This window comes from Pteropus medius, unplaced genomic scaffold, assembly GCF_902729225.1.
Source record: "Pteropus medius unplaced genomic scaffold, Ma_sr-lr_union100, whole genome shotgun sequence".
In the NCBI taxonomy this organism is placed as follows: domain Eukaryota; kingdom Metazoa; phylum Chordata; class Mammalia; order Chiroptera; family Pteropodidae; genus Pteropus; species Pteropus medius.
In genome coordinates this window covers 1,907,640-1,932,315 of record NW_024345872.1, presented here as the reverse complement: position 1 = coordinate 1,932,315, position 24,676 = coordinate 1,907,640, and the positions used below count along the sequence as shown (strand labels likewise).

The 24,676-nt window shown below is 36.9% G+C and overlaps 1 protein-coding gene and 1 pseudogene across 1 annotated transcript in view; one reads left to right on the top strand and one right to left on the bottom strand.

The window, feature by feature from the left end:
• The window catches only part of ALG13 (ALG13 UDP-N-acetylglucosaminyltransferase subunit), a 64,996-nt gene that overhangs the window by 7,383 nt on the left and 32,937 nt on the right, over positions 1-24,676 (bottom strand). Inside the window, 10 exon segments of the mRNA XM_039874773.1 lie at positions 12,837-13,002; positions 14,226-14,297; positions 17,281-17,330; positions 17,436-17,468; positions 19,698-19,818; positions 20,192-20,348; positions 20,543-20,629; positions 21,068-21,314; positions 22,022-22,149; positions 24,325-24,425. Of these exon segments, the coding sequence (XP_039730707.1) occupies positions 12,837-13,002; positions 14,226-14,297; positions 17,281-17,330; positions 17,436-17,468; positions 19,698-19,818; positions 20,192-20,348; positions 20,543-20,629; positions 21,068-21,314; positions 22,022-22,149; positions 24,325-24,425 (1,162 nt within the window).
• Positions 18,903-19,021, top strand: LOC120612331 (uncharacterized; annotated as a pseudogene).

The following is a 24,676-nucleotide window of genomic DNA, read 5'->3' as shown; positions in this document are numbered from 1 at the left end:
AACATAAAGTAACAATGCACAATTGTAACCTTATAAGTAATATCTCATCTACTTTTTTTTTGCTCCAGACATAGTCAAAAAATTTAATTCTTATAATTTGACTTAAAAACAGAACCTCGGAAAGTGAATTGCTCCATATTCTCTTAGTCATGCCAGCTGAAAACTAGTTCTTACAGGTTATTTTGAGTTAAGGAAATTACCCGAAATTAAAAGGAAAAAAAACCTGGAAGTTGCAGAGTTTTGACTATCAAGACTTTCAACATCAGCTAACCAGGTACATTTTTAAAATACCATTAAAGCAAAAGTTTTACTTAGCTTAATATAAAGTGTAGGTTAGCTTAACATAAAGTGTAATAAGTTTTCAGCTAACTGACACACTCTTAGTCAAATCACAAGTTGTACAAACTAATAAAAGACTAATTCGTACAAATTTAAGTAAGCCTTGAAGGTTTCTACTTAGTAGCATCGAAGGAATTATAGAAAACTCTAAATCATGCCAGTTCCATTTCTAAGGACATACAGAATCTGAAACAGGCTAGATGAAATATCTTATCCCTTTAACTTTCTATACCTGTTCCTATAGTTTAAAAATAATATTTACGCTTAGGAGTTTCGTAGTTTTTAACATAAGCACTTCAAATATCATTATGTTTAAATATTAATACATTCCTCTATGATAAAGGAAACAATGTGATTCTAACCTAGTAAAAATAAATACCTCTGTATATACACAGTATGCCAGATAAGTCTGTTAAATTTTTTGACAAAAGATGAATGATACAACTCTTCAAGGATAAATGAACATTTTAGCCGACTTAGAAATTCAAGTACTGAATTTAATCACTGTTACTTGCACTATAATTTTAACGCTGAGAAGTACAGAAAGCTTAGTGTCAGTCAATAAAGATTTAAATTCAGAATTTTAGAACACTTAGTACAGGAACAGCCCACATGAGCTGAATTTGCTACTCTGGTAATTTATAGCAAGAGAAATTTAAGGCCAAGTATTAGAAATAATCCACACTGTTTTCACTCATCAACTAAATACACTTAACTATGTCCTTTATACAATTACAGGCTAACAGTAATAGGAAATCTGTGTCTTAGGGTGATTTACAACTTGATAAACAACTCTTCGGGAGTAATGAAACTGTTTTTGATCGTGGTGGTTATACAACTCTATATACATTGTGTCAAAACACAAAGAACTGGGCACCAAAAAAATGAATTTTACTGTATATAAATTAAATAGTAAGTTTTAAAAACTTGCTCAACTGTTTCAGTCTTGTCATACATGTGAAAAACTACTCTTACAAAAAGTTTTGAAAAAGGAATTTAATTTTTAGAGTATCTACAAATACTCTAAACGGTATATGGATTTGCTTTCTATAAAATAATGGCTTCTTCAACAAAATTCCACTCATTCCTTCTAAACACTCAAATCACACCGTTAAAAAAAAATAGCAAATGAAACAGAAAGCAATAAATGAACAAACAAAACAAACTGATAGACACAATGGTACCGTGGTTACCAGAGGGGAAGGGGTGGGTGAAAGGAGGATGAAGAGAGTAAATAGGATCAAATATATGGTGACAGAAGACTAGATTTTGGATGGTGAACACACAATACAATACACAGATGATGTGTTATAGAACTGTACACCTGAAACTTATGTAAGTTAGTAACCAGTGTTACCCCAATAAATTTATTTTTTTAAAAAGCTAATGGAATAAAGTTCAATTAGCTGAAGATAGTTGAATGCAATTATGATCACTAGGTAAAAACCAACTACTAGACACAGAAGTAGTTAAATAAGTTCTCATGGGCCTGAGAGAATAAAGGACAGAAAAAAATTTGGAGTTAACTTTGTCTGAATTTGCCTTCCTTGTAAATGCATATTATAATAAGCCCCATAAGGAAAAGCTTTTATGATTTCCAGTTGTTCTAGATGCATAAGCATCTATCTCATTCACAGGCACAACAGGGCTCTATAGCTTAATGGGTATAGTTCAAGGGATGGCTCCAGAACAAGAGAAGCAAAATGCTCATTTCCCCCCGTTGATTTAACTGCAGCCTGCTCTGGACATTTCAGAAGAAAACACAGTAAGACCTGGCTGGCTTCCTTAGAGATCAAAGGGCATGGCCAAGACTAAGGTGTAGTGAGGTGCAAAATTTAAGGTGCCACCAAATGCCAAAAAAATTCATGATGAAAATATCAGAATTCTAATAGACAAGATACAAAAGCCTGCATTTGAGTGACCTCAAGAGTGAATGTTTACTCAACTCACCCTAAGCCTGGCCCACAGATCCTGTCTTTAGGGCAAGTGAGTCACTATTCCTGGCCCTGGAAAAAGCCCTGGGAACAGTTATCAAAACCTAGTTATAACAGGATTTGATGCCTATGAGGAGTCTCATATTAAAGGCAAACATGGCATCTAGTTACCTGGCAGAAAGGAAATGACTTAAAGGAGGTTGGGATGCGGATGCCAATCTGTCTCACAAATAACAATGGAAAACATGAGTTGTTTCATCTAAACGACCAACAGAAATTGTGAAGAGCAACTAAAAAGCAGCCACAGCCTGGTACAGTTATAATCGAAGCTCTTACTGACTCAAGTAACAAAAGTAAAATAAATGAAGGCAATATACATTTTTAAAAATACCTACATAGAACACAAATCTGGCATTTAAAGTTAGGTAAGCTTTCAATGATTCTACATAAATGAGGCATTACAATGCTTGATTTACCTGTCACTTGATTTTTTTTTAAGCTCAGACATCTGCTAAAGGCAGACAGCCAACACTTTGCCCTACACCATTATAGCCCCGAAATAGGAAAACCAGGATTTACATTAACACTTCCAGTGAAAAATGTCTATAGTCATGAACATATACTGCATATTTTTGTTGCAGGTACCGTGCTAATAAGCACTTAATTAGATATGGAAAACAAATGAATTATTTTATGGTAGACATTATACAGGTCAATAAATAACTTTGTCAGCCATTCCAGAAAACTTCCACCCTCCCTATCCCAATCATAACCCTCTCCTTCCCATCATAACTGACCATTATCCTGACTTTCATAATAATCACTTTTAAGAGTTGTCACCCAAATGTGCATCCTTAGACAGTTTTTTCAAGTTGATGTCTTGAATCTCTTTTAATTTATTAGTCCCTTCTCCATCCCTATCATTTCCTTCCAGTTTATCTTTTGAATAATCAGGGCCGTTTGACCTGTTGTTTCTTATAGTCTGAATGTTGCTAATTACACACTCATGGTGCCTTTTAAAATGTTCTGTATTTCCTGCAAATAGGAAGCTCAATTCAGGAGACTGAATCAGACTCAGGATTGATTCCTTTGGCATAGTGTATAAGTAATGTCTACTTTAGCAATCTTAGCAGCTATTGGTGTTTAATAACAATTCAGTAAGGACTGCGAAATAATTATATTCTGCCACTTTTTCACCGATTAGTTAGAATACTAATATACAGAAACATTCCCTCTCATCTATTAGTTGGTTACCCAGTAGTACAGTTCATAAAAGAAAGGAAGGACACATACTTGATACTTTCACTCTATTTTCCAGTTGTCGAAAAACATAAACTAGTTTCCTATATCATCCTCTTAAGGTGAACAGTTTCTAAATTAGGAACTCTTAAATTTAACATATTTGATACGTTCCGATCTGTTGCAATTACCACTGGTGAGGCTTAAACTGTTCCATCTTTAGCCAGTGGAAATCTCTTCAAAATGGCTCCTGAGTCCTTTTGACATGATCCTAGTACTCTGAAAGCTTCCTTGCTATGTGGGATGACAAGATGATACAGGCTCACCTTGAACATTTTCTGCCCAGACCTGAAATCAGCAATTTCTCCAAAAAGCTGTTTGCGGGAATGTCAGAAACATGACGGAGTGAGAGACGTCCTCAGATCTCTCCCTTTGAAACAACAATAAGCTGAACATTTAAAACTCAACAAAAACCACCTAAACTGCACACCAGCATGTCTGAGCGTGGGATCTGCACATAAGAACTACCACAGGTCAGAACCCCAGGTGTTGGGAGGTGGACCAGGAATGATAAAGAAGCTGCCTCTCACAGCCTCTAGAGCTCCCTGCACAAGGAAGGGGGAGGAGAGAAGGAGTGGCGAGTTCCTGCGGCAAGTACCAAGAACATTCCTGCCTGAGATAGCTGTGGCCGCGGAGCCCAGTCATCAGGGTAGAAAGCAGAAAAGCAGGATGGGATCAAAGAGGAAAAACAGCAGATTTCTGCCGGCCACCGTTGCAAAACCGAGGCTGAGCCGCAGCCCCCAACCCCCAACCCCCCCAACCCAGAGGGCCCCTCCCACGGTATCCTCCAAGACCCGTCACCGCGGAGCCCCAGGGGAATCTGAGCAAACGCTGCTGAGACTGAGACTGTCGCTGACACTGACAGGGACTGAAACTGAGGATAGCGAGCGTCATTAAACATCTACAAAAAAATTTAAAAAGCATTATTAAGACTTTATATAAAGCAGGATCCAAAAGACTTAGACGCCACCTACTGGAAACCAAAAGAAAAGCGCCTTCTTTGCAAGAGGCTAAAGAGAGACCTTTATATAATAAATCTTCTTTCGGGGAAAAACAACACAATACACTTCTATTAATGCCCAGGCAGAGAAATAGTCCATTAAACAGCATGAACAATCAAGGTGACGAGGCATCTCAGGAAGAAAGAGGGAAATCTCCAGAAAATAAGCTTACAGATATAGAAATATGCAACTTAAATGCCAGAGAATTGAGGATGGTACATCTGAAAAAACTCAAGTGAGTTCCGAAACGAGTCATAGCAACAATTTCAGGAATTGAAAACACAACTAGATGAGCAGAGCAAGGAGATGGAAACCCCGCAAAAGAACCAAACAGAAATTCTGGAGATAAAAAACCACACTGCAAGAGTTGAAAAATAAAATAGCAAGCTTGGGAAATAGAGTCGACCAAATGGAGGAAAGTTCCAGCTCATTCCTTATATTTGGGAAATTCAGTGATATCGAAGACAGAAAGTTCCAGCTCATTCCTTATATTTGGGAAATTCAGTGATATCGAAGATCAGTGATATCGAAGACAGAAATCTAGAAATAAATCAAAAGGAAGAAGAGAGAAACTGAAGAATGAAAAAAAAATGAAAGAGAAATTCAAGAATTAGCTGATACCATCAGGAGAGGAAACATAAGAATAATGGGCATTCTTGAAGGAGGAAAAGGAGCAGGGACGGACTAGAAAGCATTTCCAGACAAATAGTGGACGAGAATTTCCCAAATATAAGGAATGAGCTGGAACTTGGAATTCAAGAAGTCAACAGAACACCCAATTATCTCAACCCAAAAAGGCCTTCACCAAGTCACATTCTATTAAAATTATCAAAAATCCACAACAAAGAGAATTCTCAGGGCAGCCAGGGAAAAGAAGACGGCAACCTATAAAAGAAAATCCATTAGATTATCGTCTAACTTCTCAGCACAATCTTTATAAGCCAGAAAGGAATGGAATCAAATGCTCAAACTATAAAACTTATAAAAGAAAACCCATGAGATTATCCTCAGCTCAAAACTTACAAGCCATAAAGGAATAGAATCAAATATTTTAACTATTAAGTGACAGGAACTACCAGCTTAAGAATAACGTATCCAGCTATGCTCTCCTTTAGATATGAAGGAGAAAATAAGACTTTTCCAAACATACAAAAATTGAGGGAATTCTCCACTACGAGGCCTGAATAGGGGTCAGTCTACCTAAAAAGAAAAAAAAAAAATACATAATTAGGAGTAAAGTGACTATCGGGCAAATAGAAGCAAAGGACTGCAACCCTTACTAAGAACAGGGCATTATAATCTTAAACAATAAGAGAATTGTTATAGCAAGATAGTAATGAAAGTTCAGCATACATAAGAACAAATTGAGATAATGACTGAAAAGGGAAGAATTCAAAGATCTTAATTCGCAAAGAGGAATGGAGATAAGGCACGCGCAGAATGGACGACTGTATGTATATAACTATCTTCTATATATTGATAATGGTAACTACACACCAAAGACTCAGAACCATTGTATATAACATAAAACAAGAAGGACGAGAGGGAAAACCAACAAAAGCCAACCAAAATAAAGAAAACGGAAGCACAAAGACAAGAAACAATGGAAACACCAAGTAATCAAAAAGCAAAATATAAAATGGCTAAAAGACGACCTCACATTTCAATAATCACCTTAAATGTAAATGGACTGAACTCACCCATAAAAAGGCACCAACTTGCAGAATGGATCAAAAAACGAAACCCAATCATATGCTGCCTTCAGGAGACACGTCTCAGCTCCAAAGACAAATATAGACTCAAAGTGAAAGCGTGGAAAATGCTATTTCAAGCAAATGGCATTCAGAGTAAAGCGGGAGTAGTGGTACTAATGTGGGACAGACTTCAAAATAAAAGGTAAAGAAAGATACTGAGGGACACTTCATAATGATAAAGGGAAGCATGCACCAAGAAGACATAACACTTATTAATATCTATGCTCCCAAACAGGGAGCCCTGAAATATATAAAGCAATTAGTAGAGAACTAAAGGGAGAAACAGACCAAAACACGATATTGTAGTAAGTGACCTAAATACTCCACTGTCGGATATGGACATCACCCAAACAGAAAATCACTAAGGAAATAACATCCTTAAATGACACTTCAGACCACTTGACAGAATTGACATTGACAGAACCTTCCATCCCAAAACAGCTGCTTATACATTCTTCTTTAGTGCACATGTAACATTCTCAAGAATCAACCACATACTGGGACACAGAGATACCCTCAACAAATATGAGGGTTGAAATCATACCAACCATATTCCCTGATCATAATGCTTTGAAACTAGAAATCAACTGCAAAAAGAAAGCAGGAAGAACTACAAATACAAGGAGATTAAACAACATGCTACTGAAGAATAATCGGGTCAGAGAAGAATAAAAAGAGATCAGGAGATACACAGAATAATAATGATAGCACAAAATATCAAAACTTTTGAGACATGGTAAAAGCACTCATAAGAAGAAAGTTCATATCATCACAGGCCTATCTCCAAAAACAAATAAACAACCTAACAGTTCATCTTAAAAAATTAGAATAGGAAGAACAAATGAAGCCTAAAATCAGCAGAAGGAAAGAAATCATCAAAATTAGAGCAGAAATAAATGAAAACTAACCAAAAAATCAATAGAAAAAAATGCAACAAAGACCCGGTTCTTTGATAAGGATAATAAAATTGACAATCCCCTGGCTAGACTCATTAAAGAAAAAAGAGAAAGGACATAAATAAACAAAATCGGGGATTAAAGAGAGAAAATTACGACTGACATCGCAGAAATATAAAGGATCATACAAGAATACTATGACAAAGTATATAACACCAAATTTAATAACCTAGAAGAAATGGACAAGTACTTAAAAAAATTCAGCCTTCCTAGAGTGAATCAAAAAGAACTGGAAAATCTACATAGAACGTACAGCAGTATGGAAATTGAAACAATCAAAAACCTAGCAAAAAGTAAAAGTCCAGGAGCAGATGACTTCACCAGTAAATTCTACCAAACATTCAAAGACGATGTAATAACTATTCTCCTCAAACTCTTCTAAAATATTGAAGAGGAGACAATACTTCCCAACTCATTTTATGAGGCCAATATTACTCTGATACTAAAACCTGGTAAAGGTAACACACAAAAAAGAAAACTGCAGACCAATATCTCTCATGAATACAGAGGCAAAAATCCTAAGATACTAGCAAACCAAATACAGCAACATATTAAAAAGATTATACACCACGATCAAGTGGGCTTCATCCCAGAGGCACAGGGATGGTTCAACAAACACAAATCGATTAATGTGATACACCACATAAACAAATCAAAAAATAAGAATCATATATCAATGGTTGCAGAAAAAGCCTTCGACAAGATACAGCATCCATTTATGATCAAAACACTTCACAAAATCGGTGTAGAAGGAAAGTGCGTTAACATAATAAAGGCCATCTATGACAAACCCTCAGCCAACATTATACTAAATGGTGAAAAATTAAAAACGTTCCTTCTAAGATCAAGATCAAGGCCAGGCTGTCCACTATTGCCACTCTTATTCAATGTAACTTTGGAGGTCCTAGCGAGTGCAATTAGAAAAGAGAAAGATATAAAAGGCATCCAAATAGGAAACGAAGAAGTCAAATTGTCACTATTTGAGGATGACTTGATTCTTTATATAGAAAACCCTAAAGACTCCACAAGAACACTACTAGAAACAATAAGCAAATACAGTAAAGTTTCTAGACACAAAATCGATGTTCAAAAATCCATAGCATTCTTTTACTCTAATACGAAGTGTCAGAAGAAGAAGTGGTAAAAATAATTTTTTTATTAATTGCCACAAAATAATAAAATACCTAGGAATCAATCTAATGTAACATGTGAAGGACCTATATAATGAAATCTATAAGCCCTATTAAAAGAAATCGAAGGAGATGTAAAGATATGGAAAGATATTCCATGTTCTTGGATTGGAAGAATTAACATAGTTAAAATGACCTTATTACCTAAAGCATTATACAGATTTAATGTAATTCCCATCACATCTCATCAGCACTTTTTAAAGAAATAGAACAAAAAATCATCAGATTTGTATGGAAGCACAAAAGACCCCGATTTGCAGATGCCATCCTGAGAAAGAAGAACGAGACTGGAAGCATCACTCTGCCAGACTTTAAATTATACTACAAAGTGACAATAATCAAAACGGCAGCAAAACAGACATATGGACCAGTGAAACAGAATCAAGAGTCCAGAAGTAAACTCACATTTATATGGGCAAATAATTTTTGATAAAAAAGCCAAAAACATACAGTGGAGTAAGGAAAGCCTCTTCAATAAATGGTACTGGGAAAACTGGAAAGCCACCTGCAAAAGAATGAAACTAGACTGTTATCTATCACCACTTACCAAAATTACCTCAAAATGGATTAAGGAATATAAGACCTGAAACAATATAATGCATAGAAGAAAACATAGGAACTAAACTCAAGGACCTTGGACTTAAAGAGGATTTTATGAATTTGACCTCGAAAGCAAGGGAAGTAAAAGCTAAAATAAATTAATGGAACTACATCAAAATAAAAAGCTTCTACTCAGCAAAAGAAATCATCAAGGTACAAAGAGAACCATCTGAATGGGAAAATATATTTGCAACCAACGCCTCCCCATAAGGGCCTAATATCCAAAATATACAAAGAACTCATACAACTCCGTAACAACAAAAAACAAACGATCCAATCGAAAAATGGGCAGAGGACCTGAACACACACTTCTCCCAAGGGGACATACAAATGGCCAACAAATATACGAAAAGATGCTCAACATCGCTAGCTATTAGGAAAATGCAAATCAAAACCACAATGAGATACCATCTCACACCTTTTAGAATAGCCGTTATCAATAGGACAAGGAATAACATGCTGGAGAGGATGCGGAGAAAAAGGAACCCTTGTACACTGCAGGTGGGACTGCAAATTGGTACAGTAACTATGGAAAACAGTATGGAGGTTCCTCGAAAAACTAAGATGTGATCTACCATATGATCCAGCAATCCTTCTACTGGGTATTTACTCCAAAGACTTGAAAACTCGTATCCAAAAAGATATTTGCACATCGATGTTCATAACAGCATTATTCATGGTGGCCAGGACATGGTAGCAACCGAAGTGTCCTACAATAGATGACCGGCTAAAGACGCTGTGGTACATGTATGGAATAGAATATTACTCAGCCAAAAGAAGAGCTGAAATACTGCCATTTGCGACAGCCTGGATGGACCTCAAGGTAATCATGCTAAGCGAAATAAGCCAGACTGGAAAACTTGAAAACCACATGATATCTCTTACATATGGGATATAAACCTAAAAGCAACAAATGAACAGGACAAACAAACAGAGACTTATGGACATGAAGTATAGCCTATTGGTTACTAGAGGACTATGGATTAGTGGTTACTAGTGGGGTAACTTCCAATTCAAACTTGAGACCATAAAGGCTTTTACTTAACTCTTTATTACATCTGTTATTACCTTTCTTCCATACTGAGACTCCTGGTTTGCAAGATGAGATAAAATTAGAATATCCTATACACACTCGTTTGTTTTAGCCAACTACATACAGGATCAGACTAACAATCTGAGTGTCTAGATAAAAGAACCTGAAGTGTGATTATTGAGCATTAAAAAATGCCTGGCACACGATCTCGTCTGATCTTGGAAGCTAAGCAGGGTCGGGCCTGGTTATTACTTGGATGGGAGGCCACCTAGGAAGAACAGGTGCTGTAGGTGTTAAAAAAAAAAAAAAATCCTGGCACATGGTCTCTCAATTCTCCCACTTTTCAAAACAAGTATACTATACATATACATCATCCAAACAGAAGACTATTACATAGCATATTCTCAACCTCTCAGCCCTCATTTTGTCCTAATTCTACAGGTAAATATATATTTAATACCATCAGGAATTATGCTGTTGTCTCTAATTATTTCGGTAGTCTGAATGAAAGTCAAAACTCATTCTCTAATACACTGTTGTCAATTCAATAGAACTGATGGCAGAAATATTCTGTGTTGTCCAATACTGTAGCCAGCCACAAGACTTTGAGCACGCGGCATACATGCAACTGAGCAACTGAAGGTTTATTTTATTTATTTACAATTAAATTGTCACATGTACCAAGTATTTACCTTGGCTTGACAGCATAGCTTTAGCAGATTTTTCAGAAGGATTCATGCAAATAATATTGCCTGAATTCTGACACATTGCCCTTTGGGCCTGAAAATCAGTTTGGCTGGACATAAAATCTTTGGTTCACACATTCTTTCATTATCTTAAATGTCACTCCATTTTTTTTTATTAGCATGAAACACTGCTGTCAAAGTTTGATGATTTTCATTTTATTTCTTTTATATTCCATAGTCTCCTTTATGTAGATAAATCAAAAGACTTTCTATTCATTTAAAGTCCAATCATTTGACTAGAATATCCTGTTGTGGGTTGTTCTGGGTCAATATTCTCGGGTATGCAGAGTGGTATTTCAGGACATAGTTTAAAGCTTTAATTTCAGAAAAATGTTCTGAATTGTAGTTTTTAGTATTTATTCTTTTCCCTTACACTTTGGGTTTTCTTCTTCAGGGACTTCTATCAGTGTTTGATCTCCTTTTCCTAACAACTTCGGTATGTCACTTTTGAATCTTTACCTTCATTTTCTTCACTTTAGATTCTAAGCCCCTTTCACTTACATCTTTCTCATGAAGTATTACCTGTTGTATATATCTGGTTATGTTCTATTTTAGTCTTCATTACTGAAATGACTTTCTTCCATTTCTAATACTTTGAGTTGTCATCTCATGAGTTTTCCCAATTCTGATTTGTTATTCTCTAATGTTTTATATTACTTTATTAATGTTTTTAGCTCATTCTGAAATTAGTTGTTTAGTTTTGTTTGTTTAGTTTTGTATAGTGGGCACATTTCTGACATGCTTTTATTGTCTATAAAGATGTTACTCTTTTTCCTTAAAACATCATTGTATATGATTTGACCTTAAATGCTTTTCTTCTATTTTTATGAGAAATTAGATTTCATGAACTTTAAAATGAGGTGGAGTATAGAAGAGCTTTTCTAACTTCATAATTCTCTTTTCCGTAACTGTTTTCTAGGATTCCTTGGCTGTTATCCTTAACTTTTATCTAGATCTGTTCTTTTCTCTATCCTGATCAATTCTGATTCAACTCTCAGCAGTTTCTCCCCAGTAAAGAGTACTATCCTAAAAGGGAAACCTGACAGGTCAAGTTTTTAGAGTTCTTAGGGGCCAATCTGCTCCAAGTCTTTCAGTCCCCCTTTACCATGTACCCAAAGTACTTGCCTAGTATTAGAGAGGCCAAATCCCTTCCCAGTCTTAGCTGCTCCTTCCAAATTGGCCACCCAGTTTCCCATGAATTCTTACTAGTTCAGTTCTTCTGTTCTCAGGTCCATCAGACAAATATCCCCAATGCTCCCATATAGGCCTTAATAGTATGCGGGTCTCGAGAAGTGGTGGTTTGTCCCTAACTGCTTAAATTTTGTGGCTCTTGGGGATACCTTATTACCTAATTTTGTTGTGTTGTCCACCAGTTTGGGTTTTGCCATTTCCATTTTTATTTCAGGACTCAGATTGAAAAGCTAAGCTGTTGTTGCCACCACCCTTCCAGAGTTTTATTGAAAATTTTAAGTTATCTCATTGGAATTCCACAATCACTTCATAAATTGGTACTATAAGTACCCATAAAGCTCATAGGTAAGTTCAATAACCTGCCCAAAATTACATAGCTAGTTTAAGTTGTAAAACCAAGATTCTAACCTAGATCTCTTAAATTCTAGCACATATATTCACTATAATAATTGTAGAAAAATGATTCATCATATAGAAATGTATTTTACAGTAAGCTTGTTAGAAACAGTTCCGTGAAATGTGAAAACATCTCTACCTTAATTCTTATGTAATAAAACAACTCAAAGTTCAAGAAACTGGTACAAGTCCTCTCAATTTTCAGAGGGGTAGCAAAATGAAAGCTACAAAATCATATCAAAGCCAAATTGCAAGAAAAAAATTGAAACCTTGGCTCTCAACCATAGAACAGACTTTATTAAGTTAAGTTAAACAAATGTAATCCTGGAAATTAAAGTAATCCTATCTAACCACTAGGAAAAGAGGCTTCCAAAGTATGCAACCACTAATAACCTACCTGGCCTGCTTTGTGTAGGTGGAGATACAAACAGAGGCTGTACAGCATTCTGTGAGGAAACTGAAGTGGTACTACTAGCTTGATTAGCTGCTGCACAGTTGGATAAGACTGGAGCTGGAACATCACTGGCACAGGAAGCTGCAACTGCTGCAGAATTTACCATCCCCTGTAAGTGTGGAAGAAAGTTTAGAACTCTAAATTTGGTTTCTCAAACAATATTACTCTTACCTGACCCTAAATTTCAGGAAATAGTATTTTGATAACTAAAGCACAGAGAAGTCAATCTTTACATAAACCCTTCATAGGATCGTTATTTCTTTTAGAAGACCCCAAATTACTTTGAGGGATTTATTTTCATTCTTTTTCTGAAAAGGTAATACATCAATACGATTTTAAAATCAAGTATAAAACTGTATAACAATGAAAAGTTTCCCTCCAACCCCTGTCCTCCATCTGTCTATTTCCCATCTCCCCAAGCAGGTAACTTCTATGTTTCCTGCATAATATCCAGAGATTTATATGCACCTTTTTTAAACAGAAAAGGTGCTTTGAATTTTTTTAAACTTCATGAGACTACAAATGGGGTTTCTGATTAGGCCACATCACCCCATACAGGCCTATGCACAGAAAGGTGTTCAATAAATGGTAAAGAGACTCTTCTTCTCGAATACACTGTCCTCAAAGCAGTCTCTCTTTCCTTACCACCCACTACACTGTGGCTGCTAACCTCTCTGGTCCTCAGAAATGGATTCAAAGTCATCAGTGGTCTCCATAGCAAAGAATCTTAATAGACGCTTGTTAGTCCTCATCTTGCTTGACTTCTTAGAAACAACTGATACTTGACTGCTCCTTGAAACATTTTCTTCCTGCAGCTTCCATAAGAATACACTTTCCTGCCCCCCCCACCCCCCGCCGCTGTTCCTTCTCTACCCATTTTCTAAAATTTGGTGTTCCACAGGCTCTGTTCTAGATGTTCTTTTCAATCTCTTCCTTTTCCCAGGATGATCTTATTCATTCCCATGGTTTCAGCTACCTTTTTTAATGCCAACTGTCCATTCTACAGGAGGGCCTAAGTTTCAGTAAATGATATTGACTTAACAAGTAATTTATATTAACTCACTCATTACATAAGAGGTTCAGAGTGGGTCAACTATGAGTAGTCTAATGCCAGCATATAGAGCAGTGTCTGGAACACAGTAGATGCTCAATCAGTGTGTTGAATGAATTTACTAATCACTATGCAAGGCACCACAAAGCATAATACTTAAGATAGGAATATAAGCAGCTTCTTTGAAGTATGATGAAGGGCAAACGGAACAAAAATTTAAAAATCCATTTTCTTCTGTTCAAACCATTGCAATGACTGCTCGATAACACTATGAAGATTACCTTCTGGGGGTAGTTGTATGAGGTAACTGTGTCCTGAGGAGACACAGAACATGGTCTTCTGTCCTGAAGAGACTTTAGTAAATACAGAAATATAGTTAAGTAAGAGGAAATCAAGAAACCAAAATGCATGTCAATAAAAGATCTGTTTTGTTTCAATATCTAAAATTAATAAAGGTGATCTGTTCGGTAAGTATTCAAATTTGGAAGTGACTACTAAGTTAATGCTCCAAAAGGTATCACTCTAGAACCTGATTTACATGACTGCTCCATTTCCTATCTATAGAGATCCTGATCACATCCAACTCTAGTTTCAATGCAGATACTAAAATGTAACAGAGGATTATAATTCAAACACTTCTCAGTGGACTTTCTTTCCTTAAAAGTTTCAAAATCAGTAGGACCAACAATAGTTTTGCTAAAAGAAAGCATTCCATCTAAATATGTAGCTTGGGACAACAGTTCCATCTAAATATGTAGCTTGGGATAATTGGTTCTTCAGCTGCATCCTATCTAAACAGGATGTAGTATAAACCAAACACTACTCCCTCTTGCTCAAGACCCTGTCTTTGTGAAAGCAAAAATGATTTTAAAAGGCTGAGAGTTATACATAACAGACTATCGTAACAGTAAAAACAAAGAAACTAGCAGCAGAAATTGGTAATAAGAACACAGAGGGAATCACAGTTTTCTTCACCTTGCTAAAATATATTTCCTAAACAGGAAAAACAAAAATTTAGTACATGAAGCTACCAGTTAAGATTAATCACAGAGAATACAGGGTAGTTATTCAAGTTCTTCATAAATATTCCAGTTTTCCTTTCCTCCTGGGTACATGGTAGGTTGCTCTTCATGGCCCCATCTAAAGTTAGGTATGGCCATGAGACTTGCTTGGCCAAAGAAATATGAGCAGAAATATTACAAGCCAGTGTTCAATTTTCCTATGTTTAGCCTCACATGAAGGTGATTGTGAAAGCGCATGTCCATCAATCAACCTAGGTCCCTGAGTGTCTATGATGAACAAAGGCCTGCTACCAAGCTGCACTGGACATAAAACATTAGCAAGAACAACTGTCCTGTGTTAAGCCATTGAGATTTGGGGGGTTGTTACGGCAGCCTAACCTAGCTTGACTAAAATAGTTAATTGTTAACAAGAAATTGCTGTAACAAAAACCTATTTGAAGTGATTACAAACTTACAGGTCTTTCTTAATGGATGAGGTTTGGAAAACAAAATGTTAGTTTACTTTTGATTACTGTTGGCAGAGTTTAGCAAGGTATTTTAAAGTATAGAAAAAGTAGTTCGCAAGCAGGAATAAAAGAGAATAGAGTCCTTGAATACAGAGACTTGTAGGGCTGAAGAGGCAAATACCTCACACCAAAACCGTAAAAGATAAAATTGATAAATGCTTTGAATGACAAAAAGCAATTAAAACTCAGCCTCAAAGATTCACATCATTGTTAAAATCTGACTGCATTAAGATATGTTAAAGCAAGAGTCCAACTAAGGATAGAACACGCAGTGAATTTTTGCACTTGGACAAAATGGCTCATGGAAAAGCAACCAAAAGTATGGCTCTTCTATCAATTCCTGATAAGCTCATGGTACGTGCATTCAAACAGAGACAGAGATAAGAAAGCAAAACATTATAGCACATCTAAGTAATATGTCTATTATTAAAAAGAATTGTCATTACGGACATTGGCACATGAAACTAGTAGGAATCAAACAGAAGACACGTAATAAATTAATCGCACAGCCAGAGAAACCACGAGCAGAACTTAAGACCATCCAACTGAGATAAAATGACCATTGGACACACCCTCAATTTTCTATGAGTAAAAAGTAGGCTGATAAAATGCTCAGCTGCCAAGAAGGATTATTCTCCAATGTCTACTTCAAATATGGCCAAGAAAGGAAGGGTCTTGAAGTAACCAAGAGCCCCAGAAAACAATGAACCAGGGAGCCCTTCCAGGAAACAGTTCCTATGCCTAAGTTGAGGATCCTCACAATGTCTATCCATTACATGTCAGAATTGCTACAGGCCAGTAACTGTGTTTCTCCCATTTTTCCTGTCTCTTCGGTGGGAATTTTTACTATAATTTTTCACTCTCTGCTCCACCACTGTAAATTGGGTTTGCATGGGGCAAGTTAACTTCATATTGTTGGTTTTAGGCCTCTAGATCAAGAGGAGCCACATCTGGACCCACTACAAAGAGTAGCACGTATTTCCCTAGAAATCTCAGGCTCTGATTTTAATTACACTGAATAGAATTTTTGTGATGCCTCCCTTGAGGTGGACGCAAGTATTTTGCCTGTGGGGGAGAGTTTGAGATAAAGGCTGCAGTTGTTAGTGCTGCTAGAATATTTCCAACGTTCTGACTTCCAGGCATAGAGAAATTAGATTCTTCAGTGGGACATGCTCTAGTAGATGAAAAAGAAATGGAGAAGACGCCCTTGCCTTCAGGGATCCAGTTCTTAAGGGGAAACAGCAACATCTATAGGTCAGAGGTAGAAGGGGGAGGATTAAAGAGAGGGGGGAAGAAATGGAAAAAGAAAGTGACACACGTCATCTCCAGAGTTTTAAGAGCCAGTGCACCACTCGCTACCTTTTTTTCTTGCCTTGGCAATCATGGATGGAGCTTCCATCAGCCTGAGTCCCTGAGCAGGGCCTGCCTATAGACCTCCACTGGACATGTAACATAACCAAGAAGCAAACTTTTCTTATGTCAAGTAACTGAGATTTATGGCCCATTCTTACTGACAGAAAAGTCATAAAATCTTCTAAAAAATTATCACTGCCAATGTTCAAACTTCCTCATCTATCAACACATATTAGGATTCCTATCTCTAAATAGATTAAATTCAGAAAGGGGGTGTGATCTTGGATGAGCTACTTAATTTCTGGATCTCAATTTCTTCACCTACAAAATGGGATTACCTTGATTACCTCACAGGACTGTTCTGATTTAAATACACTTGTATGTATAGCTTTTAGAATAATGCCCTAATACACAGTAGGAGCTGCAAGTGCTTGCCATTATTATTAAATACCTACCAAGTTTGCTGTAGATTCAGTTGTCCTATAAACATCTGAGGTTTCATAGTCTGGTTCCAGAGGATATTGCCAAAGTAAAGTAAAAAATGAGCATTATTTTATAGTTTGAAATTTTATAAACAATGATCAATGTCAGATTTCTAGATCTCACTGACCTGAAGGATAAATATATTCTTCATGATATACCCCTAGGAAAAAAAAAAAAAAGTATGTTCATGTAGGGCTTTTTAGCTCAGCAGAGCCAGAGGGCCAGCACTTGCTTTTTTCCTCAAATTTTATGAATTTATGTTCAAAACTAAAATGTATTCATTCTTGAAACAAGTAATTTAAGCTCTCATATTGTTCAAAAGATACTGAAGCCAGAGACTGGCTGTCAACAGTACAAATTTCTCCTCTGAAAATTCTTAGTTCTTAAAGAGCAGGAGGCAGAAGTGAAAAACCAAATGTATCTAATTTTTCCAGTCAGGCAGTAAAGTACGGTGATTAAGTTCACCAGCTCTGGAGTTAGGACGGTCTAGATTTGAATCCTGATTTATCCCATCAGTTTAGGCAGATTATTCAATCTTTGTGCCTCACTTTCTTCACTGTAAACAGGGATAACAATTCCTAGCTGACAGGGTAGTGAAAAAACATAGCATGGTGCTTGACATATACTGAATGGTGATTATAATGTGACTATAATACATAGTTTGCTTAGGTAGACGTTAAAGGAATATATCATGCCTCATTTGCTTTTCAGCCTGTCAGGTATATAATACATTTAAAATCGGTCTGTTCTCAGAGGACGGCTCAGTCGACTGAAGTACTTTAAGACTGATATAGCATTGAAATGCAATTTGGACAGTTTTCCACCAAACAAAGCCCCACAGGTCAAAATTGGATTCGATCCTTAAACACATCACTTATCAAACACACATGCATCAGCCCCTCCAGATGTCAGGATTTAAGGTGAAAACAAAGATTCGGTTACTTTGACTATGCCACTACAGGTGAGCAGAACATCTGAAGGTACCCACTGGGCTAAAGGGAAAAGACAAAGGAGTCATGCTGAGTAAAAGAGCAGAGTGTACACATACTTAAGCACATGCACGCACATGCACGTACACAATATTCAGATTATCCGTGTGCTAGTTTTGTACTCATCAAATTTTTAGAAATATCTTTTTTCTATATAAGAAACAGAAAGGAGCACATCATAGAAAAATAAAGAACTTGACTGATAAGTTGAGTCATTCAGACTCCATGGTAAGAGGCACTATAACAATTGAAGGCATATATATAGGCTTTAGAGTCCGACAGACCAAATTCGAAATTGATCTCTGCCAGTCACAAAGGACCACATACTACATGATTCCATTTTACGTAAAATAACCAAAACAGGCAAATCCGTTAAGACAGAAAGCAGACTGGTGATTGCCTAGAGCTGGGGGAGAAATGAGGAGTGGCTGCTAATGGATATGTGATTTCTTCTGGAGGTGATAAAAATGTTCTAAAATTCATGGTGGTGATAGTTATGCAACTCTGTGACTATACTAAAAACCACTGACTTGTACACTTTAAATAGAAGAGCTGTATGGTATATAAATTACACCCAAATAAAGCTGTTATAAAAATTAAATCTCGTCTGCGGCCATGCTACCCTGAACAAGCCTGATCTCAACTGATCTCGGAAGCTAAGCAGGGTCTGGCCTGGTTAGTACTTGGATGGGAAACCACTTAGGAAGACTAGGTGCTGTAGGTGTAACAAACAAAAAAATAAGGGATTGTAAAATGACAAGGTCCTTGCAATCTGTGAGGTCAACCAAGGGTTGCCTCACCTAAAAAAATTTTTAAAAAATTAAATCTCTGCCACTTACCAAGGGTATGACTTTGGCCATGTCATTTACTCTTCAAACCTCAATTTCCTCATATATAAAATAAGGATACCACATTCCTCATAGGGATCCAGTTTAACTATTATTACAAAATTATAAATAAAATTACTTAATACACAGGATTCAATGAATACTCATGTTTATAGATCAAGCAGACTTCTGGCAGTGAAATTATTTCACAGCAGTCTTGTAAAATAAGAGCCAGTAACATGAAAAGCCTAAAGCAGTTATTAGAAATGGTGAGGACAACATGAATAGTACTGAAATCTCACCAAATCAAAACTCACTAAAAACCTATGCAGAGCTGAAAATTAAGTTATAACAATGTAAAGGCCTACAGAAATAGAAGTCTTCCCTTCTGAGAAATACCAAGATATCTTCAAAAACCCAACAAGCTCCGAGACAAGAACTAGTAACTCTTTCAAAAGTAGCTACCAGAACAGAGTTAGAGTCCCAAACCAAAACTTTAGGTCTCTTTCACAGCCAATGTTAATGCCAAAAGAACCATCTTTTTAAAAAAACATTTAACTGTAATTGACTCACCATTGTCACTCTGGCCATCACCCTCCTCTGAACTTAAGGTCTGTTTGCCTGAGCTATGTCCTCGCCTTGCAACACAGTATCTCGGAGTAGGAGGAACCATTGTAGAGGGCCCTCCGTGATTCTGTACCAAAGAGAGACACACACATATGTACATGCAGTTCCCTCTATACAGTCAGAAAAAAACTATACACACATATACATACATACACACACATATGTACTTTAGAATTTAAAAATGTGAGGAAATAATGATCAGGGAAAGAGAAAATATTTGTCCATACTATATAAGCAAGAATATTTGTCCACCTCTATCCCCTTTCTCTATGAAAAAAAATTTTTTTCCCTCCCACCTCTAAAAGTGCTAAGATGAAAATTTATGTTTTCCAGGTAGGGCTTTATTTGCTCATTTGTACAAAAAGCTAAAATTTATCCACACTGCCTTTACTTAAAAAAGAATAGTAAAAACTTTTTGAGTAAAGCTTTTAACTACTTACAGGTAAAGCTGGATAAGCAGTCTCATTTCCTTCTTCAATTTCATAAAAAGTAATGGTTTCTTCCACACCCCTGGGTATGGGTCCATTCTCTGGGGCAAAGCTATACTGGCATTCCTTATTCATACAATGCATCTGGCGGTGACTACGTCTAAAGGAACTTAAGCAGTTTGGAGAATGAAAGGGGAAAAAATGATAAAATATGGTAGTAACTTCTAATTTCTAAGTTAACAGTCAAGCAGCTTAATGTTGACACTTTTAAAAAATTTAGTCCATATATCTGTTGTTCAGCAATGAAGCCAGATGTATCCATTTTCTGATTTTCAACACTTAAAATTCACAAAATTCACTTACCGAGATCTATAGAAGTTATCATAGCTCTGGCAGCATCTTTTACCTGGGCCAGAGTAAAAATCAACTTTAGGGCCCACCATGTTGTGCCTGTTTATAAAGGGAAAGGAAAACAGAACTCTTTATTCACTAGTGCTTGAGCAGGCAGTTTTTATAGTTAAATAGAATTAACACATCTTTCTGAAAACATCCACATAGAAAGAGCTTTGCTCTCCTCATTACTGGCATTAGGCCTATCCATTATTAATGGATACAGTGCCATACACATGGCACTCATCTTAATGACATTCTTTTAGCATCTCTTCAGCTGCTCCATATTTCCTTAGACTGTGAGAATATGAATCGTCCATTAAATTCATTTGACAAGAATTTAAATATACATAAGTTTTATCCTCTATTTCTTTCTATAGGCAGAAATTATAACAGCAATCTAAACCATTAAGATATTTCTAAATCCTACTGTAATCCTATCCAGGAATTATTTCCAATATCAAAACAGAGATGTACATTAAGTCAGTTAAGCCTTACCTGGGCATCCCATATCCCCGACTTTGTGTCTGAGATGAATGGTGAGGATGAAAATGTTCATTAGCCATAACATTGCCAGTTGTCTGTGAATAGTGCATTGGAGGGTCATGCCCATAATGCATACTATGCTGAAGCCTGGGTGGGAGGAAGGGGTCTCCCCTGCTGTAAGCCATCGTCATATAAACCTCTTTCCCTCTAACTTTCTTGAACATCTTCTTCCGCTGTTTCATGTCCATCTCTGATATAACTTTCAGGCAAACAAAGAAGTAGCAAATAAGCTTCAAAACCAAAGCAAAAGATTCAGTGTCTCCCCACCACTCCCACAAATGCTGAAAATGCTCAGATGTTTTTCTTAGGAACAAACCAAATAAATACAAAGAGAGAATTTTTGTATTTTTTCAGGATGTACTAGATCTTCCATTTGGAAGGGCAAAATCAATAGGTAATTCTGTATTAATGGACACTTCAGCACTATCTTTAGAATAGACAGCTCTGGTCATCAAAATGTAGTCAGTCATCCAAGTCACCTACAGTACTATTATGCAAGAAATTATGCCTGTTAATAGAGAAATCTTTTCCTTCAAGTTTTAGAATCTAAAATCAACTCCAGCATAAGTTTACATAAAGTACCTTAAAACAGTGGTTCTCCGACAGGGACAATTTTGCCACTCCCCAACTTGGGGCACACGTGGCAACGTCTGGAGACATTTTGGTTGTCACAACTGGGGGAAGAATGCTACTGGCATCTAGTGGATAGAAGCCAGGGACGCTGCTACTCTTTCTACAATACACAGGACAGCTTCCCATAAAGTATTATCCATTCCCAAATGTTAATAGAACCAAAGTTGAGAGCTTCTACCCTGGAATGACACTGATGTATATATAACCTTTTAAAAAAAAGTACAATGTAGGGTACACGAAAGGGAGAATAATAAAAACCTTCAGTATACAAACCCATTTCTGGGACATAGCTCCCGGAAATTTTCTGGTAACCTCTTCCTTTCCGACTGGGGACAGCATTCCAGGCAGGAACAGGTGTCACTTGAGTAACCGGTTTTAAGTTAGCCAGTGGAACAACATGCCTTAAAGTTAAAGATACCACCATGAAGCCACTGCAACACAGGCTGAATTCCCATTTGATATACATACTCCACCCCTCCTGCTTCATTTTCAAGTGTATTCTAATCAAGCTTGCTGATATTAGCTTCCCTGGCGATGTTTTCTTTTCTTTTCAGAAAACCCAAATGCAGTTTGTACAATTTCACAGCTGTTTGTAGTATAAATCATGCTCCCTAGGAACATGTCCCCTCTCCAAGGAGGATTATATTTTCCCCACCACACTGACTTTAAGCTTGGATATGTAAGCCACTTTGGCCAATAAAATGTGAGCAGATGCTTTAAGAACCAGCACATGGTTTGTCTTGTTCTCATTTTTTCCATGCCTGTCAATCTGGGTCCCTTTTGCTGATCCACTATGTACATGATAAATGAGCAAGAAATGACTTTACTCTTTTCAGCTGTTAAGATTTTTTTTTAAGGTAGTAGAACCTAGTTTAATGGTTCTCAAAGTAGACTAACAGCATTAGTATCACCTGGAAACTGACAAATTCAAATTCTTGGGCCCAACCACAGACTTACTGAATTAGAAATTAAGGGGACGGAGCTCATCATTTTTTGCTTTAACATGCTCTCCAGGCAATTCAGGGACATATTAAAAGTTTGAGAACGACTAGACAAGCATATCTTGGAATTGGCAAAGGCTCAGTTAGCAAACCAGCTTTCTAATTAGTATGAACAGTGTTTACCAGAATTCTGTTGTACTTAATACTTCTAATAAGTTGGCTAGTGCCTAGGATAGGTACATTCTGAGAAATGTGATAAGGCATTTCATCACAGTGAAAATATCAGAGTGCACTAACAGAAACCTACATGGTACAATCTACTACACACCTAAACTCTTTGGTATATATTGTTCCAAGGCTACAAACCTGTACAGCATTTTACCTTACCGAATACTGTAGACAACTGTAACACAATGGTATTTGTGTATCTAAACATATCTAAACACAAAAAAGGTACAGTAAAATATGGTATAAAAGATAAAATATGGTACACCTATAGGGCACTTATCATGAATGAAGCTTGCAGGACTGGAAGCTGCTCTGGGTGAGTCAGTGAGCGAGTGATGAGTGAATGTGAAGGCCTAGGATATGACTGTACATTACTGTAGACTTTATAAACACTGTCCTACAAGCCCTCCCCCTGCTTCCTTCTGACAGGGTCAGAAAGGCAACATTGAAGTTGTCAATGCTTCTCCAGGAACTCTGTGGGCTGGATTGATAGGCAATATTCAGGAGAAACTGGTTGGGTAAGGTATAAATCACCACAATACTGACTGGCAGGGAGTGAAAGGTGGCCTGAGGATCAGTAGGAATAAGAAATCAAGATGGAGAGATAAAGAAACATAGTGATGTCATGGCAGTGTGGTATTGGCTAGTGCATGTTGCAACAGTGGTCAGATTAAGAAATTTAAAAAAGAGGGAGGTGTTTAACATGGAGAAGGTGTAGAACTGAGGTCTCGATAGTTAGACTTTGGAAATTTGTTTTTGGTTCCATTAACCTTGTCTGGCACAAAGGGCTCTTTCTGGCATTAAACTGAAGAAATAAAACTTACCTATGCTTTACATAATTTCATCCTGAACATATTTTTAAAGTAGAGGGACAGGCTGGCTCCACACTATCACAGAAAGCTTTTACTGAAGTGGCAGTGGCACTTAATACTTGTTACGGCAGTTCCTGTGGACCCGTGTCCTTATACAGAATCTCAGGTCCTCGGGAAAGAATTTACAGCAATGTACTCTGAAGTCCATCAAGCTAGATCTGGAAGGACTATAGCACCCTCTGAATATGTAGAGCTGGAGGGGACAGGCTCCTCTGTGTCAATGGCTGACTGATGGGGATGTTATCTGTGCGCTCAAAACTGACGTGCTGTGAGTGAGAGGGAATCTACTGCCAAGCCCCACAGATGTTGCTCCCGACCAAAAAAAAAAAATCCACCTGAATCACACATATCCTTCCATTTCTTATAAGAAATTCAGCTCTATTATAATCTTATGGGACAATTCAAGATGTCATCTTAGGCCAATACCAGATATAACTTTGGTTCTCTTACTAGCAACCTGGTAATTCTCAATTTAATATTACAAAAAGGCATCAGGAGCCACAGATTTTAATTTAACACATTATAATATTCTTACTTTTCTGCCAATTCTTCAATGAAGACTGTTACTGAATTGTTCTCATTTCCAACTTCCTGAATATGAGCATTATAATACCTTCCACCTGATTCCAAGCGAACCTGAAAGAAGGAAAGAGTCGGTAAGAATACATCTAGTCTCAAGTCCATTGGCAGATGTGGCTTCTACCAAACAAAAATACCACTTATCCCCAAATGGAGTTCAGTGCCTACTTTTTACAGGAGTTGATAAGCAACACTGCCAGTCTGGTTCAACGGAGGCGGTACATGCTAAAGAACCTAACTCTAAATCACAAAAGTCTAATTAAAACTTAACACAAACATTAAAAAATCTAGCATTTTATAAACTAATT